This window comes from Procambarus clarkii, chromosome 84, assembly GCF_040958095.1.
Source record: "Procambarus clarkii isolate CNS0578487 chromosome 84, FALCON_Pclarkii_2.0, whole genome shotgun sequence".
Lineage (NCBI taxonomy): Eukaryota > Metazoa > Arthropoda > Malacostraca > Decapoda > Cambaridae > Procambarus > Procambarus clarkii.
Genome location: NC_091233.1, coordinates 23,608,554 through 23,623,240, shown reverse-complemented (window position 1 = coordinate 23,623,240; position 14,687 = coordinate 23,608,554). Strand labels below are relative to the sequence as shown.

General features: G+C 47.1%; 1 protein-coding gene across 1 annotated transcript in view; it reads left to right on the top strand.

Annotated features, from left to right (window-relative positions):
• Positions 1-14,687, top strand: part of NaCP60E (Na channel protein 60E) — a 595,756-nt gene that overhangs the window by 31,182 nt on the left and 549,887 nt on the right. Inside the window, exons 5-7 of the mRNA XM_069316634.1 lie at positions 726-840; positions 5,803-6,017; positions 10,415-10,585. Of these exons, the coding sequence (XP_069172735.1) occupies positions 726-840; positions 5,803-6,017; positions 10,415-10,585 (501 nt within the window). The remainder of the gene's footprint in view (positions 1-725; positions 841-5,802; positions 6,018-10,414; positions 10,586-14,687) is intronic.

Genomic DNA, 14,687 nt, shown 5'->3' with positions numbered 1-14,687 from the left:
GACTACACCACCGCGCCAGGCAGACTTTATGAAGCCATTTTAAAGAGTCCAAGACAAGTTGTGTGGGGTAGGGATGAACTTGTATATTTAGAAAATTATGAACTTTCTTTTCTTTTCGTAGTGAGCAAAAGTAGAGTTGCAATAATCTTCATCAAATGGGATATATTCACGCAATAGGTTTTCGCATTTGTTCGTGTTTTTATTGCAGTTTCCCTTTTAAAACTAGCGAATTTTATCGCCCAGCTCCCTGTATTCCCGCCTCTTATGCTCCAGAGTCTGGCACTCAAAGACCAATCACAGCTCACTTCCCTATTCCAGGACACTCCCCGAGTCTTCCAGGACTCATTCTCCCTCTTCCAGGACTCATTCTCCCCTCTTCCAGGGCTCATTCTCCCTCTTCCAGCACTCATTCTCCCTCTTCCAGGACTCATTCTCCCTCTTCCAGGACTCATTCTCCCTCTTCCAGGACTCATTCTCCCTCTTCCAGGACTCATTCTCCCTCTTCCAGGACTCATTCTCCCCTCTTCCAGGACTCATTCTCCCTCTTCCAGGACTCATTCTCCCTCTTCCAGCACTCATTCTCCCTCTTCCAGGACTCATTCTCCCTCTTCCAGGACTCATTCTCCCTCTTCCAGGACTCATTCTCCCTCTTCCAGGACTCATTCTCCCTCTTCCAGGACTAACTCTCACATTCCCAGGACTCCTCTCCTTCTCTCTGACTTCAGGAAGGAGCAAGCAAAGCCGAGCAGACGCTCTTCGCTCGAAGGAAGTGCAACGGTGTGAGTCCTTCCTCCCCGGCCGCTCTCTCTGCCTCCTCCCAGCACATCGTCGTCCTCGAGGGTGAGTTAACACACAGTTTACAGTCCTTGAGTCCTCGAGGGTGAGTTAACACACAGTTTACAGTCCTCGAGGGTGAGTTAACACACAGTTTACAGTCCTTGAGTCCTCGAGGGTGAGTTAACACACAGTTTACAGTCCTTGAGTCCTCGAGGATGAGTTAACACACAGTTTACAGTCCTTGAGTCCTCGAGGGTGAGTTAACACACAGTTTACAGTCCTTGAGTCCTCGAGGGTGAGTTAACATACAGTTTACAGTCCTCGAGGGTGAGTTAACACACAGTTTACAGTCCTTGAGTCCTCGAGGGTGAGTTAACACACAGTTTACAGTCCTCGAGGGTGAGTTAACACACAGTTTACAGTCATTGAATCCTCGAGGGTGAGTTAACACACAGTTTACAGTCCTTGAGTCCTCGAGGATGAGTTAACACACAGTTTACAGTTCTTGAGTCCTCGAGGGTGAGTTAACACACAGTTTACAGTCCTTGAGTCCTCGAGGGTGAGTTAACACACAGTTTACAGTCCTTCAGTCCTCGAGGATGAGTTAACACACAGTTTACAGTCCTTGAGTCCTCGAGGGTGAGTTAACACACAGTTTACAGTCCTCGAGGATGAGTTAACACACAGTTTACAGTCCTTGAGTCCTCGAGGGTGAGTTAACACACAGTTTACAGTCCTCGAGGGTGAGTTAACACACAGTTTACAGTCATTGAATCCTCGAGGGTGAGTTAACACACAGTTTACAGTCATTGAATCCTCGAGGGTGAGTTAACACACAGTTTACAGTCATTGAATCCTCGAGGGTGAGTTAACACACAGTTTACAGTCCTTGAGTCCTCGAGGGTGAGTTAACACACAGTTTACAGTCATTGAATCCTTGAGGGTGAGTTAACACACAGTTTACAGTCCTTGAATCCTCGAGGGTGAGTTAACACACAGTTTACAGTCCTCGAGGGTGAGTTAACACACAGTTTACAGTCATTGAATCCTCGAGGGTGAGTTAACACACAGTTTACAGTCCTTGAGTCCTCGAGGGTGAGTTAACACACAGTTTACAGTCCTTGAGTCCTCGAGGGTGAGTTAACACACAGTTTACAGTCCTTGAGTCCTCGAGGGTGAGTTAACACACAGTTTACAGTTCTTGAGTCCTCGAGGGTGAGTTAACACACAGTTTACAGTCCTTGAGTCCTCGAGGATGAGTTAACACACAGTTTACAGTCCTTGAGTCCTCGAGGGTGAGTTAACACACAGTTTACAGTCCTTGAGTCCTCGAGGGTGAGTTAACACACAGTTTACAGTCCTTGAGTCCTCGAGGGGTGAGTTAACACAGTTTACAATCCTCGAGGGTGAGTTAACAAGGTTTACAGTCCTCGAGGGTGAGTTAACACACAGTTTACAGTTCTTGAGTCCTCGAGGGTGAGTTAACACACAGTTTACAGTCCTTGAGTCCTCGAGGATGAGTTAACACAGTTTACAGTCCTTGAGTCCTCGAGGGTGAGTTAACACACAGTTTACAGTCCTTGAGTCCTCGAGGGTGAGTTAACACACAGTTTACAGTTCTTGAGTCCTCGAGGGTGAGTTAACACACAGTTTACAGTCCTTGAGTCCTCGAGGGTGAGTTAACACACAGTTTACAGTCCTTCAGTCCTCGCGGGTGAGTTAACACACAGTTTACAGTCCTTGAGTCCTCGAGGGGTGAGTTAACACAGTTTACAATCCTCGAGGGTGTGTTAACAAGGTTTACAGTCCTCGAGGGTGAGTTAACACACAGTTTACAGTCCTCGAGAGTGAGTTAACACAGATTACAGTCCTCGAGGGTGAGTTAACACAGTTTACAGTCCTCGAGGGTGAGTTAACACAGTTTACAGTCCTTGAGTCCTCGAGGGTGAGTTAACACACAGTTTACAGTCCTCGAGAGTGAGTTAACACACAGTTTACAGTCCTCGAGGGTGAGTTAACACAGTTTACAGTCCTCGAGGGTGAGTTAACACAGTTTACAGTCCTTGAGGGTGAGTTAACACACAGTTTACAGTCCTTGAGTCCTCGAGGGGTGAGTTAACACAGTTTACAATCCTCGAGGGTGAGTTAACACAGTTTACAGTCCTCGAGGGTGAGTTAACACACAGTTTACAGTCCTCGAGAGTGAGTTAACACACAGTTTACAGTCCTCGAGGGTGAGTTAACACAGTTTACAGTCCTCGAGGGTGAGTTAACACAGTTTACAGTCCTCGAGGGTGAGTTAACAGTTTACAGTCCTTGAGTCCTCGAGGGTGAGTTAACACACAGTTTACAGTCCTCGAGGGTAAGTTAACACAGTTTAAAGTCCTCGAGGGTAAGTTAACATAGTTTACAGTCCTCGAGGGTAAGTTAACACAGTTTACAGTCCTCGAGGGTGAGTTAACACACAGTTTACAGTCCTCGAGAGTGAGTTAACACACAGTTTACAGTCCTTGAGTCCTCGAGGGTAAGTTAACACAATTTACAGTCCTCGAGGGTAAGTTAACACAGTTTACAGTCGTTGAGGGTGAGTTAACACAGTTTACAGTCCTCGAGGGTGAGTTAACACAGTTTACAGTCCTTGAGGGTGAGTTAACACACAGTTTACAGTCCTTGAGGGTGAGTTAACACACAGTTTACAGTCCTCGAGGGTGAGTTAACACAGTTTACAGTCCTCGAGGGTGAGTTAACACAGTTTACAGTCCTCGAGGGTGAGTTAACACAGTTTACAGTCCTCGAGGGTAAGTTAACACAGTTTACAGTCCTCGAGGGTAAGTTAACACAGTTTACAGTCCTCGAGGGTGAGTTAACACAGTTTACAGTCCTCGAGGGTAAGTTAACACAGTTTACAGTCCTCGAGGGTGAGTTAACACAGTTTACAGTCCTCGAGGGTGAGTTAACAAACAGTTTACAGTCCTCGAGGGTGAGTTAACAAACAGTTTACAGTCCTCGAGGGTGAGTTAACAAACAGTTTACAGTCCTCGAGGGTGAGTTAACACAGTTTACAGTCCTCGAGGGTGAGTTAACACAGTTTACAGTCCTCGAGGGTAAGTTAACACAGTTTACAGTCCTCGAGGGTGAGTTAACACAGTTTACAGTCCTCGAGGGTAAGTTAACACAGTTTACAGTCCTCGAGGGTGAGTTAACACAGTTTACAGTCCTCGAGGGTGAGTTAACAAACAGTTTACAGTCCTCGAGGGTGAGTTAACAAACAGTTTACAGTCCTGGAGGGTGAGTTAACACAGTTTACAGTCCTCGAGGGTGAGTTAACACAGTTTACCTTCTTCCTCACAAGTTACTCTTAAGAATATCACCTTTGTGGTTGTACATTTGTACTCTGATTATAATATTTCCATTGATGTGTTGTTGACAGCAATCACTACCATTGATGGGTTGATGAAGGTAGTTATCATCATTGATGGGTTGATGATGGTAGTTATCACCATTGATGGGTTGATGACAGCAATCACTACCATTGATGGGTTGATGACAGCAATCACTACCATTGATGTGTTGATGACAGCAATCACTACCATTGATGGGTTGATGAAGGTAGTTATCATCATTGATGGGTTGATGATGGTAGTTATCACCATTGATGGGTTGATGATGGTAGTTATCACCATTGATGGGTTGATGATGGTAGTTATCACCATTGATGGGTTGATGATGGTAGTTATCACCATTGATGGGTTGATGAAGGTAGTTATCATCATTGATGTGTTGATGATGGTAGTTATCACCATTGATGGGTTGATGATGGTAGTTATCACCATTGATGGGTTGATGATTGTGGTTACCACCATTGATGGGTTGATGATTGTGGTCACCACCATTGATGGGTTGATGATTGTGGTCACCACCATTGATGGGTTGATGACTGTGGTCACCACCATTGATGGGTTGATGATTGTGGTCACCACCATTGATGGGTTGATGATTGTGGTCACCACCATTGATGGGTTGATGACTGTGGTCACCACCATTGATGGGTTGATGACTGTGGTCACCACCATTGATGGGTTGATGATTGTGGTCACCACCATTGATGGGTTGATGACTGTGGTTACCACCATTGATGGGTTGATGACTGTGGTCACCACCATTGATGGGTTGATGATTGTGGTTACCACCATTGATGGGTTGATGACTGTGGTCACCACCATTGATGGGTTGATGATTGTGGTTACCACCATTGATGGGTTGATGACTGTGGTCACCACCATTGATGGGTTGATGACTGTGGTTACCACCATTGATGGGTTGATGATTGTGGTTACCACCATTGATGGGTTGATGACTGTGGTCACCACCATTGATGGGTTGATGATTGTGGTCACCACCATTGATGGGTTGATGACTGTGGTCACCACCATTGATGGGTTGATGATGGTAGTTATCACCATTGATGGGTTGATGATTGTGGTCACCACCATTGATGGGTTGATGATTGTGGTTACCACCATTGATGGGTTGATGATTGTGGTCACCACCATTGATGATAATGATTGAGGTTGGCACCATTACCACTTACGAGATGTGACCTCTTATCTCGTTCATGGCGGCTCCGAGGCACTACGAGGTCGTATGTGATAAATAACTCTTAAGTTCAATACGAAGTCGCATCGCTCTGGAGGTCGTAAACTGTTCTGTAAATACCGTCTTAAGTGTTATGATCCTGGACCGGGATTAATCAAGCATTTACTCATCCACTGACGAAACCTTTACATCTTTGAACAATCAAATCTGTTTTTATATTGCAGCTCATAAGCTGTTTGATAAATGTAAACAAAGCCGCCATGTTTGAGGAACGTTGGGCAGGTTTCGTAAATTGGCGCGTAAATGGTTGACGACTCGTGGCCCGGGTACGAGGCGCAAGTCTCTTAAGCGAGCACGTAAGTGCTCTGTGAATGATGACCGTAAGCTAAATGTACGTTGTGTCGTTGTGTGCGGTGTGGGGCGTGACAGACGAGGTGGTGGACCGCAACTGTGACAAGTGCCGGGAGTGTTGCGTCAACTACCGCACCTGGCTCAAGTTCCAGAACATGATGCACGTGGTGGTGCACGACGCCGTCTTCGACCTCTTCATCATGCTCTGCATCATCCTCAACACCGTCTTCCTCGCCATCGAGCACCACGGCATGTCCTACGAACTCAACAAGGTCCTCGAAGTCGGCAACAGGGTGAGTAGTTCTGTTTCCTCGCCGGGTACTGGTGTTGATTTTATATTATAGACGTTATCTTGAGGGGTTATCTTGAGATGATTTCGGGGCTTAGCGGCACCGCGGCCCGGTTTTTGACCAGGCCTCCTTTTTGTTACACATCCCCAGGAAGCAGCCCGTAGCAGCTGTCTAACTCCCAGGTACCTATGTACTGCTAGGTGAACAGGGCCATCAGGGCGAAAAAACTCTGCCCATTTGTTTATGCCTCCACCTGGGATCGAACCCAGAACCTTAAAACTATGCATCCCAAGCGCTTTCCACTCAGCCGTCAGGGCCCCAGACGTGGTCATACATTTATACACTTCTACCCATCACATATACATGTTCTTCTGTTCAGCATTGATAAGGTTAGAGAGTGAACACAACCACAAGTGACAGAATGACTTTTAAAATGATAACCAACATACAATCATTGTCGCCTGTTCCCAGGCGGGTTAGAGATTTTTTTCTTTTTTTTTTTTGAGATATATAGAAGAGTTGTTACATTCTTGTACAGCCACTAGTACGCGTAGGGTTTCGGACAAGTCCTTAATCCTATGGTCCCTGGAATACGATCCCCTGCCGCGAAGAATCGTTTTTTCATCCAAGTACACATTTTACTGTTGCGTTAAACAGAGGCTACAGTTAAGGAATTGCGCCCAGTAAATCCTCCCCGGCCAGGATACGAACCCATGACATAGCGCTCGCGGAACGCCAGGCGAGTGTCTTACCACTACACCACGGAGATTTATTCTACACATAATGCAGTGGTTACCGAGTACTGAACCACAGTAATAACGAAGACCCAGACAACAGTATGACAAGAACAACATGGCAACCAGTAACATAATAGAGCAGCTTCTATTGCTTGCAGGAAGACATCTAAACTCTTAATTATGGGTGACTTTAACTGTGGACAGATAGACTGGGAAAATAGAGAAGCACATGGAGAACTAAACTAATAGACGTGATGACAAGAAACTTTCTATGCCAGGGGCCTCATTTATGTAAACGACTTGACTGTAGGAGTTAAGTCTTATATGTCGATGTTTGCAGATGATGTCAAACTAATGAGGGTTGAGACAGATGAGGATTGTAAGATTCTCCAAGAAAGGCACTACGGGCTCACCATAGCCCGTGCTACTTGGAACTTTTTGTTCCAGGTAGCGAATCTTTAACAACAACAACATCCAAGATAACTTGAGCAAGTTGCAGAGCTGGTCTGTGAAATGGCTGCTGGGGTTCAACACCTCTAAGTGTAAGCTGATAGGAATGGGATCAGGAGCCGGGAGACGGAAAGGCTAGTACACGATGAGGGTAAACTACTGATGGACTAGGGGAATTAAATCTCACATCGCTGGAAAACAGGAGAGTTAGTGGGGACATGATCACCACATACAAGATTTTCAAACGAATTGATAGGGTAGGCAAAGACAGTTGATTTAACACAAGGGGCACACACACTATGGACACAGGTAGAAATTGAGTGGCCAAATGAGCCATAAAGACATTAGAAAGAACTTTTTTAGTGTCAGAGTGGTTGACAAATGGAATGCATTAGGAAGTGATGTGGTGGAGGCTGACTCCATACACAGTTTCAAGTGTAGATATGATAGAGCCCAATAGGCTCAGGAACCTGTACACCAGTTGATTGACGGTTGAGAGGCGGGACCAAAGAGCCAGAGCTCAACCCCCGCAAGCACAATTAGGTGAGTACAATTAGGTGAGTACACACACACACACACACAAAAAAAAAAAAAAAAAAAAAAGGAAACAAATGGGTCAGAATTTCTTTCACCCTGATGTATCTGTTCACCTAGCAGTAAATAGGTACCTGGGAGTTAGACAGCTGCTACGGCATGCTTCCTGGCGATGTGTATGTGTGCGCACGTATGTTAGCGAGAAACATATGTAGCGCAGACATAATAGAGGAAAAATAGATATACTAGAAAGGCGGGGTCCAAGAGCTCGATTCTACAGACATAAATAGTAAACACACACACACGCACACACGCGCGCGCGTGTATTTGGTCACAGCAGGTGTTAACAATCCACATGTCCTCCAGACAGGTGTTAACCCACATGTCCCCCAGACAGGTGTTGACAATCCACATGTCCTCCAAACAGGTGTTGACAACCCACATGTCCTCCAGACAGGTGTTGACAACCCACATGTCCCCCAGACAGGTGTTGACAATCCACATGTCCCCCAGACAGGTGTTGACAATCCACATGTCCCCCAGACAGGTGTTGACAATCCACATGTCCCCCAGACAGGTGTTGACAATCCACATGTCCCCCAGACAGGTGTTGACAATCCACATGTCCTCCAGACAGGTGTTGACAATCCACATGTCCTCCAGACAGGTGCTGACAATCCACATGTCCTCCAGACAGGTGTTGACAATCCACATGTCCCCCAGACAGGTGTTGACAATCCACATGTCCTCCAGACAGGTGTTGACAATCCACATGTCCCCCAGACAGGTGTTGACAATCCACATGTCCTCCAGACAGGTGTTGACAATCCACATGTCTTCCAGACAGGTGTTGACAATCCACATGTCCCCCAGACAGGTGTTGACAATCCACATGTCCTCCAGACTTATGTTGACAACCCACATGTCCTCCAGACAGGTGTTGACAACCCACATGTCCTCCAGACAGGTGTTGACAACCCACATGTCCCCCAGACAGGTGTTGACAACCCACATGTCCTCCAGACAGGTGTTGACAACCCACATGTCCCCCAGACAGGTGTTAACAATCCACATGTCCTCCAGACTGATGTTGACAACCCACATGTCCTCCAGACAGGTGTTGACAACCCACATGTCCTCCAGACAGGTGTTGACAACCCACATGTCCCCCAGACAGGTGTTGACAACCCACATGTCCTCCAGACAGGTGTTGACAACCCACATGTCCCCCAGACAGGTGTTAACAATCCACATGTCCTCCAGACAGGTGTTAACAATCCACGTGTCCTCCAGACAGGTGTTGACAATCCACATGTCCCCCAGACAGGTGTTGACAATCCACATGTCCTCCAGACAGGTGTTGACAACCCACATGTCCCCCAGACAGGTGTTGACAATCCACATGTCCCCCAGACAGGTGTTGACAATCCACATGTCCTCCAGACAGATGTTGACAATCCACATATCCTCCAGACAGGTGTTGACAATCCACACGTCCTCCAGACAGGTGTTAACAACCCACATGTCCCCCAGACAGGTGTTGACAATTCACATGTCCCCCAGACAGGTGTTGACAATCCACATGTCCCCCAGACAGGTGTAAACAATCCACATGTCCCCCAGACAGGTGTTGACAACCCATATGTCCTCCAGACAGGTGTTGACAATCCACATGTCCTCCAGACAGGTGTTAACAATCCACATGTCCCCCAGACAGGTGTTGACAATCCACATGTCCCCCAGACAGGTGCTGACAATCCACATGTCCTCCAGACAGGTGTTGACAATCCACATGTCCCCCAGACAGGTGCTGACAATCCACATGTCCTCCAGACAGGTGTTAACAACCCACATGTCCTCCAGACAGGTGCTGACAACCCACACGTCCTCCAGACAGGTGTTGACAATCCACATGTCCTCCAGACAGGTGTTGACAATCCACATGTCCCCCAGACAGGTGCTGACAATCCACATGTCCTCCAGACAGGTGTTGACAACCCACACGTCCTCCAGACAGGTGTTGACAATCCACATGTCCTCCAGACAGGTGTTAACAACCCACATGTCCTCCAGACAGGTGCTGACAACCCACACGTCCTCCAGACAGGTGTTGACAATCCACACGTCCCCCAGACAGGTGTTAACAACCCACATGTCCTCCAGATAGGTGTTGACAATCCACATGTCCCCCAAACAGGTGCTGACAATCCACATGTCCCCCAGACAGGTGTTAACAACCCACATGTCCTCCAGACAGGTGTTGACAATCCACATGTCCTCCAGACAGGTGTTAACAACCCACATGTCCTCCAAACAGGTGTTAACAACCCACATGTCCTCCAGACAGGTGTTGACAACCCACATGTCCTCCAGACAGGTGCTGACAACCCACACGTCCTCCAGACAGGTGTTGACAATCCACATGTCCTCCAGACAGGTGTTAACAACCCACACGTCCCCCAGAGAGGTGCTGACAATCCACATGTCCCCCAGACAGGTGTTAACAACCCACATGTCCTCCAGACAGGTGCTGACAACCCACATGTCCTCCAGACAGGTGTTGACAACCCACATGTCCCCCAGACAGGTGTTGACAACCCACACGTCCCCCAGACAGGTGCTGACAACCCACACGTCCTCCAGACAGGTGTTGACAATAACATCTTAACCCCCCGGCAGGTCTTCACGGCGGTCTTCACCCTGGAGTGCATCATGAAGTTGATGGCCCTGAGCAAGGAGTTCTTCGTCAACAAATGGAACGTCTTCGACTTGGTGATCGTGCTGGCCTCCTTGCTCGACCTCGGCCTTGAGATCGGCTCGGGGCTCTCTGTCTTGCGTGGGATGCGACTGGTCAGTGTTTCTGGTCTTGTGTTACCTATACATAGTGTCTTTGTGTGGTGTTGTGCTGTGTTGAGCGCTTGGTATAGTGGGTTTGTGTTGTGTCGAGTAGTTGGTGTGTGTGTGTTTGTGTGTGTGTGTGTGTGTGTGTGTGTGTGTGTGTGTGTGTGTGTGTGTGTGTGTGTGTGTGTTGTAGTGTGTGGTTGGTGTTGCGTGTGTGTGTTATGGGTGTATGTATTGTGTTGCTGTTAGTTGGTTTGTGTTACTTTTTGAGTTGTGATTTAAGTTCGTGTGTGTTGTGAAATGAGTTGGCGTTATGATACAGGTCGCTGTGTGACAGGTGTAGAGTGTAGCAGGTGTAGAGTGTGGCAGGTGTAGAGTGGCAGGTGTAGGGTGTGGCAGGTGTGGAGTGTGGCAGGTGTAGAGTGTGGCAGTCAGGTGTAGAATGTGGGAGGTGTAGAGTGGCAGGTGTAGAGTGTGGCAGGTGTAGAGTGAGGCAGGTATAGTATGTGGCAGGTGTAGTGTGTGGCAAGTGTAGAGTGTGGCAGATGTAGGGTGTGGCAGGTGTAGAGTGTGGCAGGTGTAGAGTGTGGCAGGTGTAGGGTGTGGCAGGTGTAGTGTGTGGCAGGTGTAGAGTGTGGCAGGTGTAGAGTGTGGCAGGTGCAGAGTGTGGCAGGTGTAGGGTGTAGCAGGTGTAGAGTGTGGCAGTCAGGTGTAGAGTGGCAGGTGTAGAGTGTGGCAGGTGTAGGGTGTGGCAGGTGTAGAGTGTGGCAGGTGTAGAGTGTGGCAGGTGTTGTGGGAACCGACCTGTGAGATTTATATTTATTTAATTTATATGAATTTATATTTATGTTAATTTATATACTTCGATAGCAATTTGTATAATGATAAGTGGACTGTATTTCTGCAATAATCTCATAATCTCACAAATCGATCCTCTACACATTAGGGGGGTTATTATTAATTGAATATATATGCAGCCAATCAAACTACAGTAATAGACTACATACATTGAAGAGGTTCCTTATCTTATAGTACAGCAGGTTAGTCCACCAGGTATAACTAGGGTGTAGACACCAAATTATCCTCTTTGAGGTAGCTTCCATCACCCAGTAACTGGTGCACAAAATCTTGCTTCCTCGACTTGACCTGTTAAAAGGGCGCTAGCTGTAAAGCCAGGTACCTATATATGACAAGCTATATCAGAGAAAATACTATACATGGAACAATAAAGACCTGGCTTAATTACCTTTAGTTTGAGGCTATGTCGTGCTCTAACCGGTCACCCTATATAATGACATTAATGGCCATAAATGAAAGATACTGGGTTTCGGAAAGAACACTTAACTTGAATTTGTTGACAGCGTGTGATAAATGTTACACCTTTGGTTTCCATAACACTACGTCCAAGTAAAATTAACAGGAGCCGTATTTGCTGCCGTGAGCCTCTGGTCTAGTATAAACAATGGCTGCCCTCCTTCCTCCCTGACGCCTGGCTTACATTGTCCAGATTTCAGAAAGTGATAGAAGGGTCACATTTACTCTACTTTAATATTGATAATTAAGTTAATTTATATAAGATGTTTTTATGATGGTAAAGTCCAAAGACTAATGTATTTAAGAATAATTCCCAGCAGAATAGCTGGTGAATTATAATAGTATGTGGTGATGATATCCTGTTTTCTATAGACGGTAATTCCACTACAAGTCACGTTTTCTATGGTTAACTTGTTTATACAACACAGCTATTATCTGTCTGTATGATATATTAAATGGTGTCGGATTTTCCGACAGGTGTAGAGTGTGGCAGGTGTAGTGTGGCAGGTGTAGAGTGAGGCAGGTATAGTGTGTGGCAGGTGTAGAGTGTGGCAGATGTAGGGTGTGGCAGGTGTAGTGTGTGGCAGGTGTAGAGTGTGGCAGGTGTAGAGTGTGGCAGGTGCAGAGTGTGGCAGGTGTAGAGTGTGGCAGGTGTAGGGTGTGGCAGGTGTAGAGTGTGGCAGGTGTAGGGTGTGGCAGGTGTAGAGTGTGGCAGGTGTAGGGTGTGGCAGGTGTAGAGTGTGGCAGGTGTACAATATGGCAGGTGTAGAGTGTGGCAGGTGTAGAGTGTGGCAGGTGTAGGGTGTGGCAGGTGTAGTGTGTGGCAGGTGTAGAGTGTGGCAGGTGTAGAGTGTGGCAGGTGCAGAGTGTGGCAGGTGTAGAGAGTGGCAGGTGTAGAGTATTACAGATGTAGTGTGCCAGGTGTAGAGTGTGGCAGGTGTAGTGTGGTAGGTGTAGAGTGTGGCAGGTGTAGTGTGGCAGGTGTAGAGTGGCAGGTGTAGAGTATGGCAAGTGCAGAGTGTAGCAGGTGTAGAGTGTGGCAGGTGTAGAGTGTGGCAGGTGTAGAGTGTGGCAGGTGTAGAGTATAGCAGGTGTAGAGTGTGGCAGGTGTAGAGTGTGTCAGGTGTAGGGTGTGGCATGTGTAGTGTGGCAGGTGTAGAGTGTGGCAGGTGTAGAATGTGGCAGGTGTAGAATGAGGCAGGTGTAGAAAGTGGCAGGTGGAGTGTGGCAGGTGTAGAGTGTGGCAGGTGTAGAGTGTGGCAGGTGTAGTGTGTGGCAGGTGTAGTGTGGCAGGTGTAGAGTGTGGCAGGTGTAGAGTGTGGCAGGTGTAGAATGTGGCAGATGTAGAATGAGGCAGGTGTAGAAAGTGGCAGGTGGAGTGTGGCAGGTGTAGTGTGGCAGGTGTAGAATAAGGCAGGTGTAGAAAGTGGCAGGTGGAGTGTGGCAGGTGTAGAGTGTGGCAGGTGTAGTGTGGCAGGTGTAGAGTGTGACAGGTGTAGAGTATGGCAGGTGTAGAGTGCAGCAGGTGTAGAGTGTGGCAGGTGTAGAGTGTGGCAGGTGTAGAGTGTGGCAGGTGTAGAATGAGGCAGGTGGAGAGTGTACCAGTGTTAACTTCTGGGTGTAACTGACTGTGGCAGTGTTAACTTCTGGGTGTAACTGACTGTATCAGTGTTAACTTCTGGGTGTAACTGACTGTGGCAGTGTTAACTTCTGGGTGTAACTGACTGTATCAGTGTTAACTTCTGGGTGTAACTGACTGTGGCAGTGTTAACTTCTGGGTGTAACTGACTGTATCAGTGTTAACTTCTGGGTGTAACTGACTGTATCAGTGTTAACTTCTGGGTGTAACTGACTGTATCAGTGTTAACTTCTGGGTGTAACTGACTGTATCAGTGTTAACTTCTGGGTGTAACTGACTGTATCAGTGTTAACTTCTGGGTGTAACTGACTGTATCAGTGTTAACTTCTGGGTGTAACTGACTGTATCAGTGTTAACTTCTGGGTGTAACTGACTGTGGCAGTGTTAACTTCTGGGTGTAACTGACTGTATCAGTGTTAACTTCTAGGTGTAACTGACTGTGGCAGTGTTAACTTCCGGGTGTAACTGACTGTATCAGTGTTAACTTCTAGGTGTAACTGACTGTGACTGTGTTAACTTCTGGGTGTAACTGACTGTATCAGTGTTAACTTCTAGGTGTAACTGACTGTATCAGTGTTAACTTCTAGGTGTAACTGACTGTATCAGTGTTAACTTCTGGGTGTAACTGACTGTGACTGTGTTAACTTCTGGGTGTAACAGACTGTGGCGGTGTTAACTTCTGGGTGTAACTGACTGTGACTGTGTTAACTTCTGGGTGTAACTGACTGTATCAGTGTTAACTTCTGGGTGTAACTGACTGTACCAATGTTAACTTCTGGGTGTAACTGACTCTTCCAGTGTTAACTTGTAAACACAAGTCAAACAACCAAACAGTAATGCCACACGAGCCAAACAACAGGACACATGAGAAATAAAGATTACCAACCTCGATCAATTCTGCTGGGCTAGAGGCTATAGAGGGACGCATGAAGGTCGATGTGTATGCGAGACAGACAAGGATGTCGAGGAGTAGACGTTAAAGCTGTCTCCGGTCCGCATTAAGGACTAGTTGTCTCCGGGCGAACGTCCTCTTCTCAGAGGACGTTCACTCAAAGTCCGGTTCCTTATGAGAGGTACTAGTCGCCAGGAGCGACTAATATGCTTCTGCTTGATGGCCAGGGGCGGTGTGAGATGTTGATGAGGTGGCGCAACCTGTCC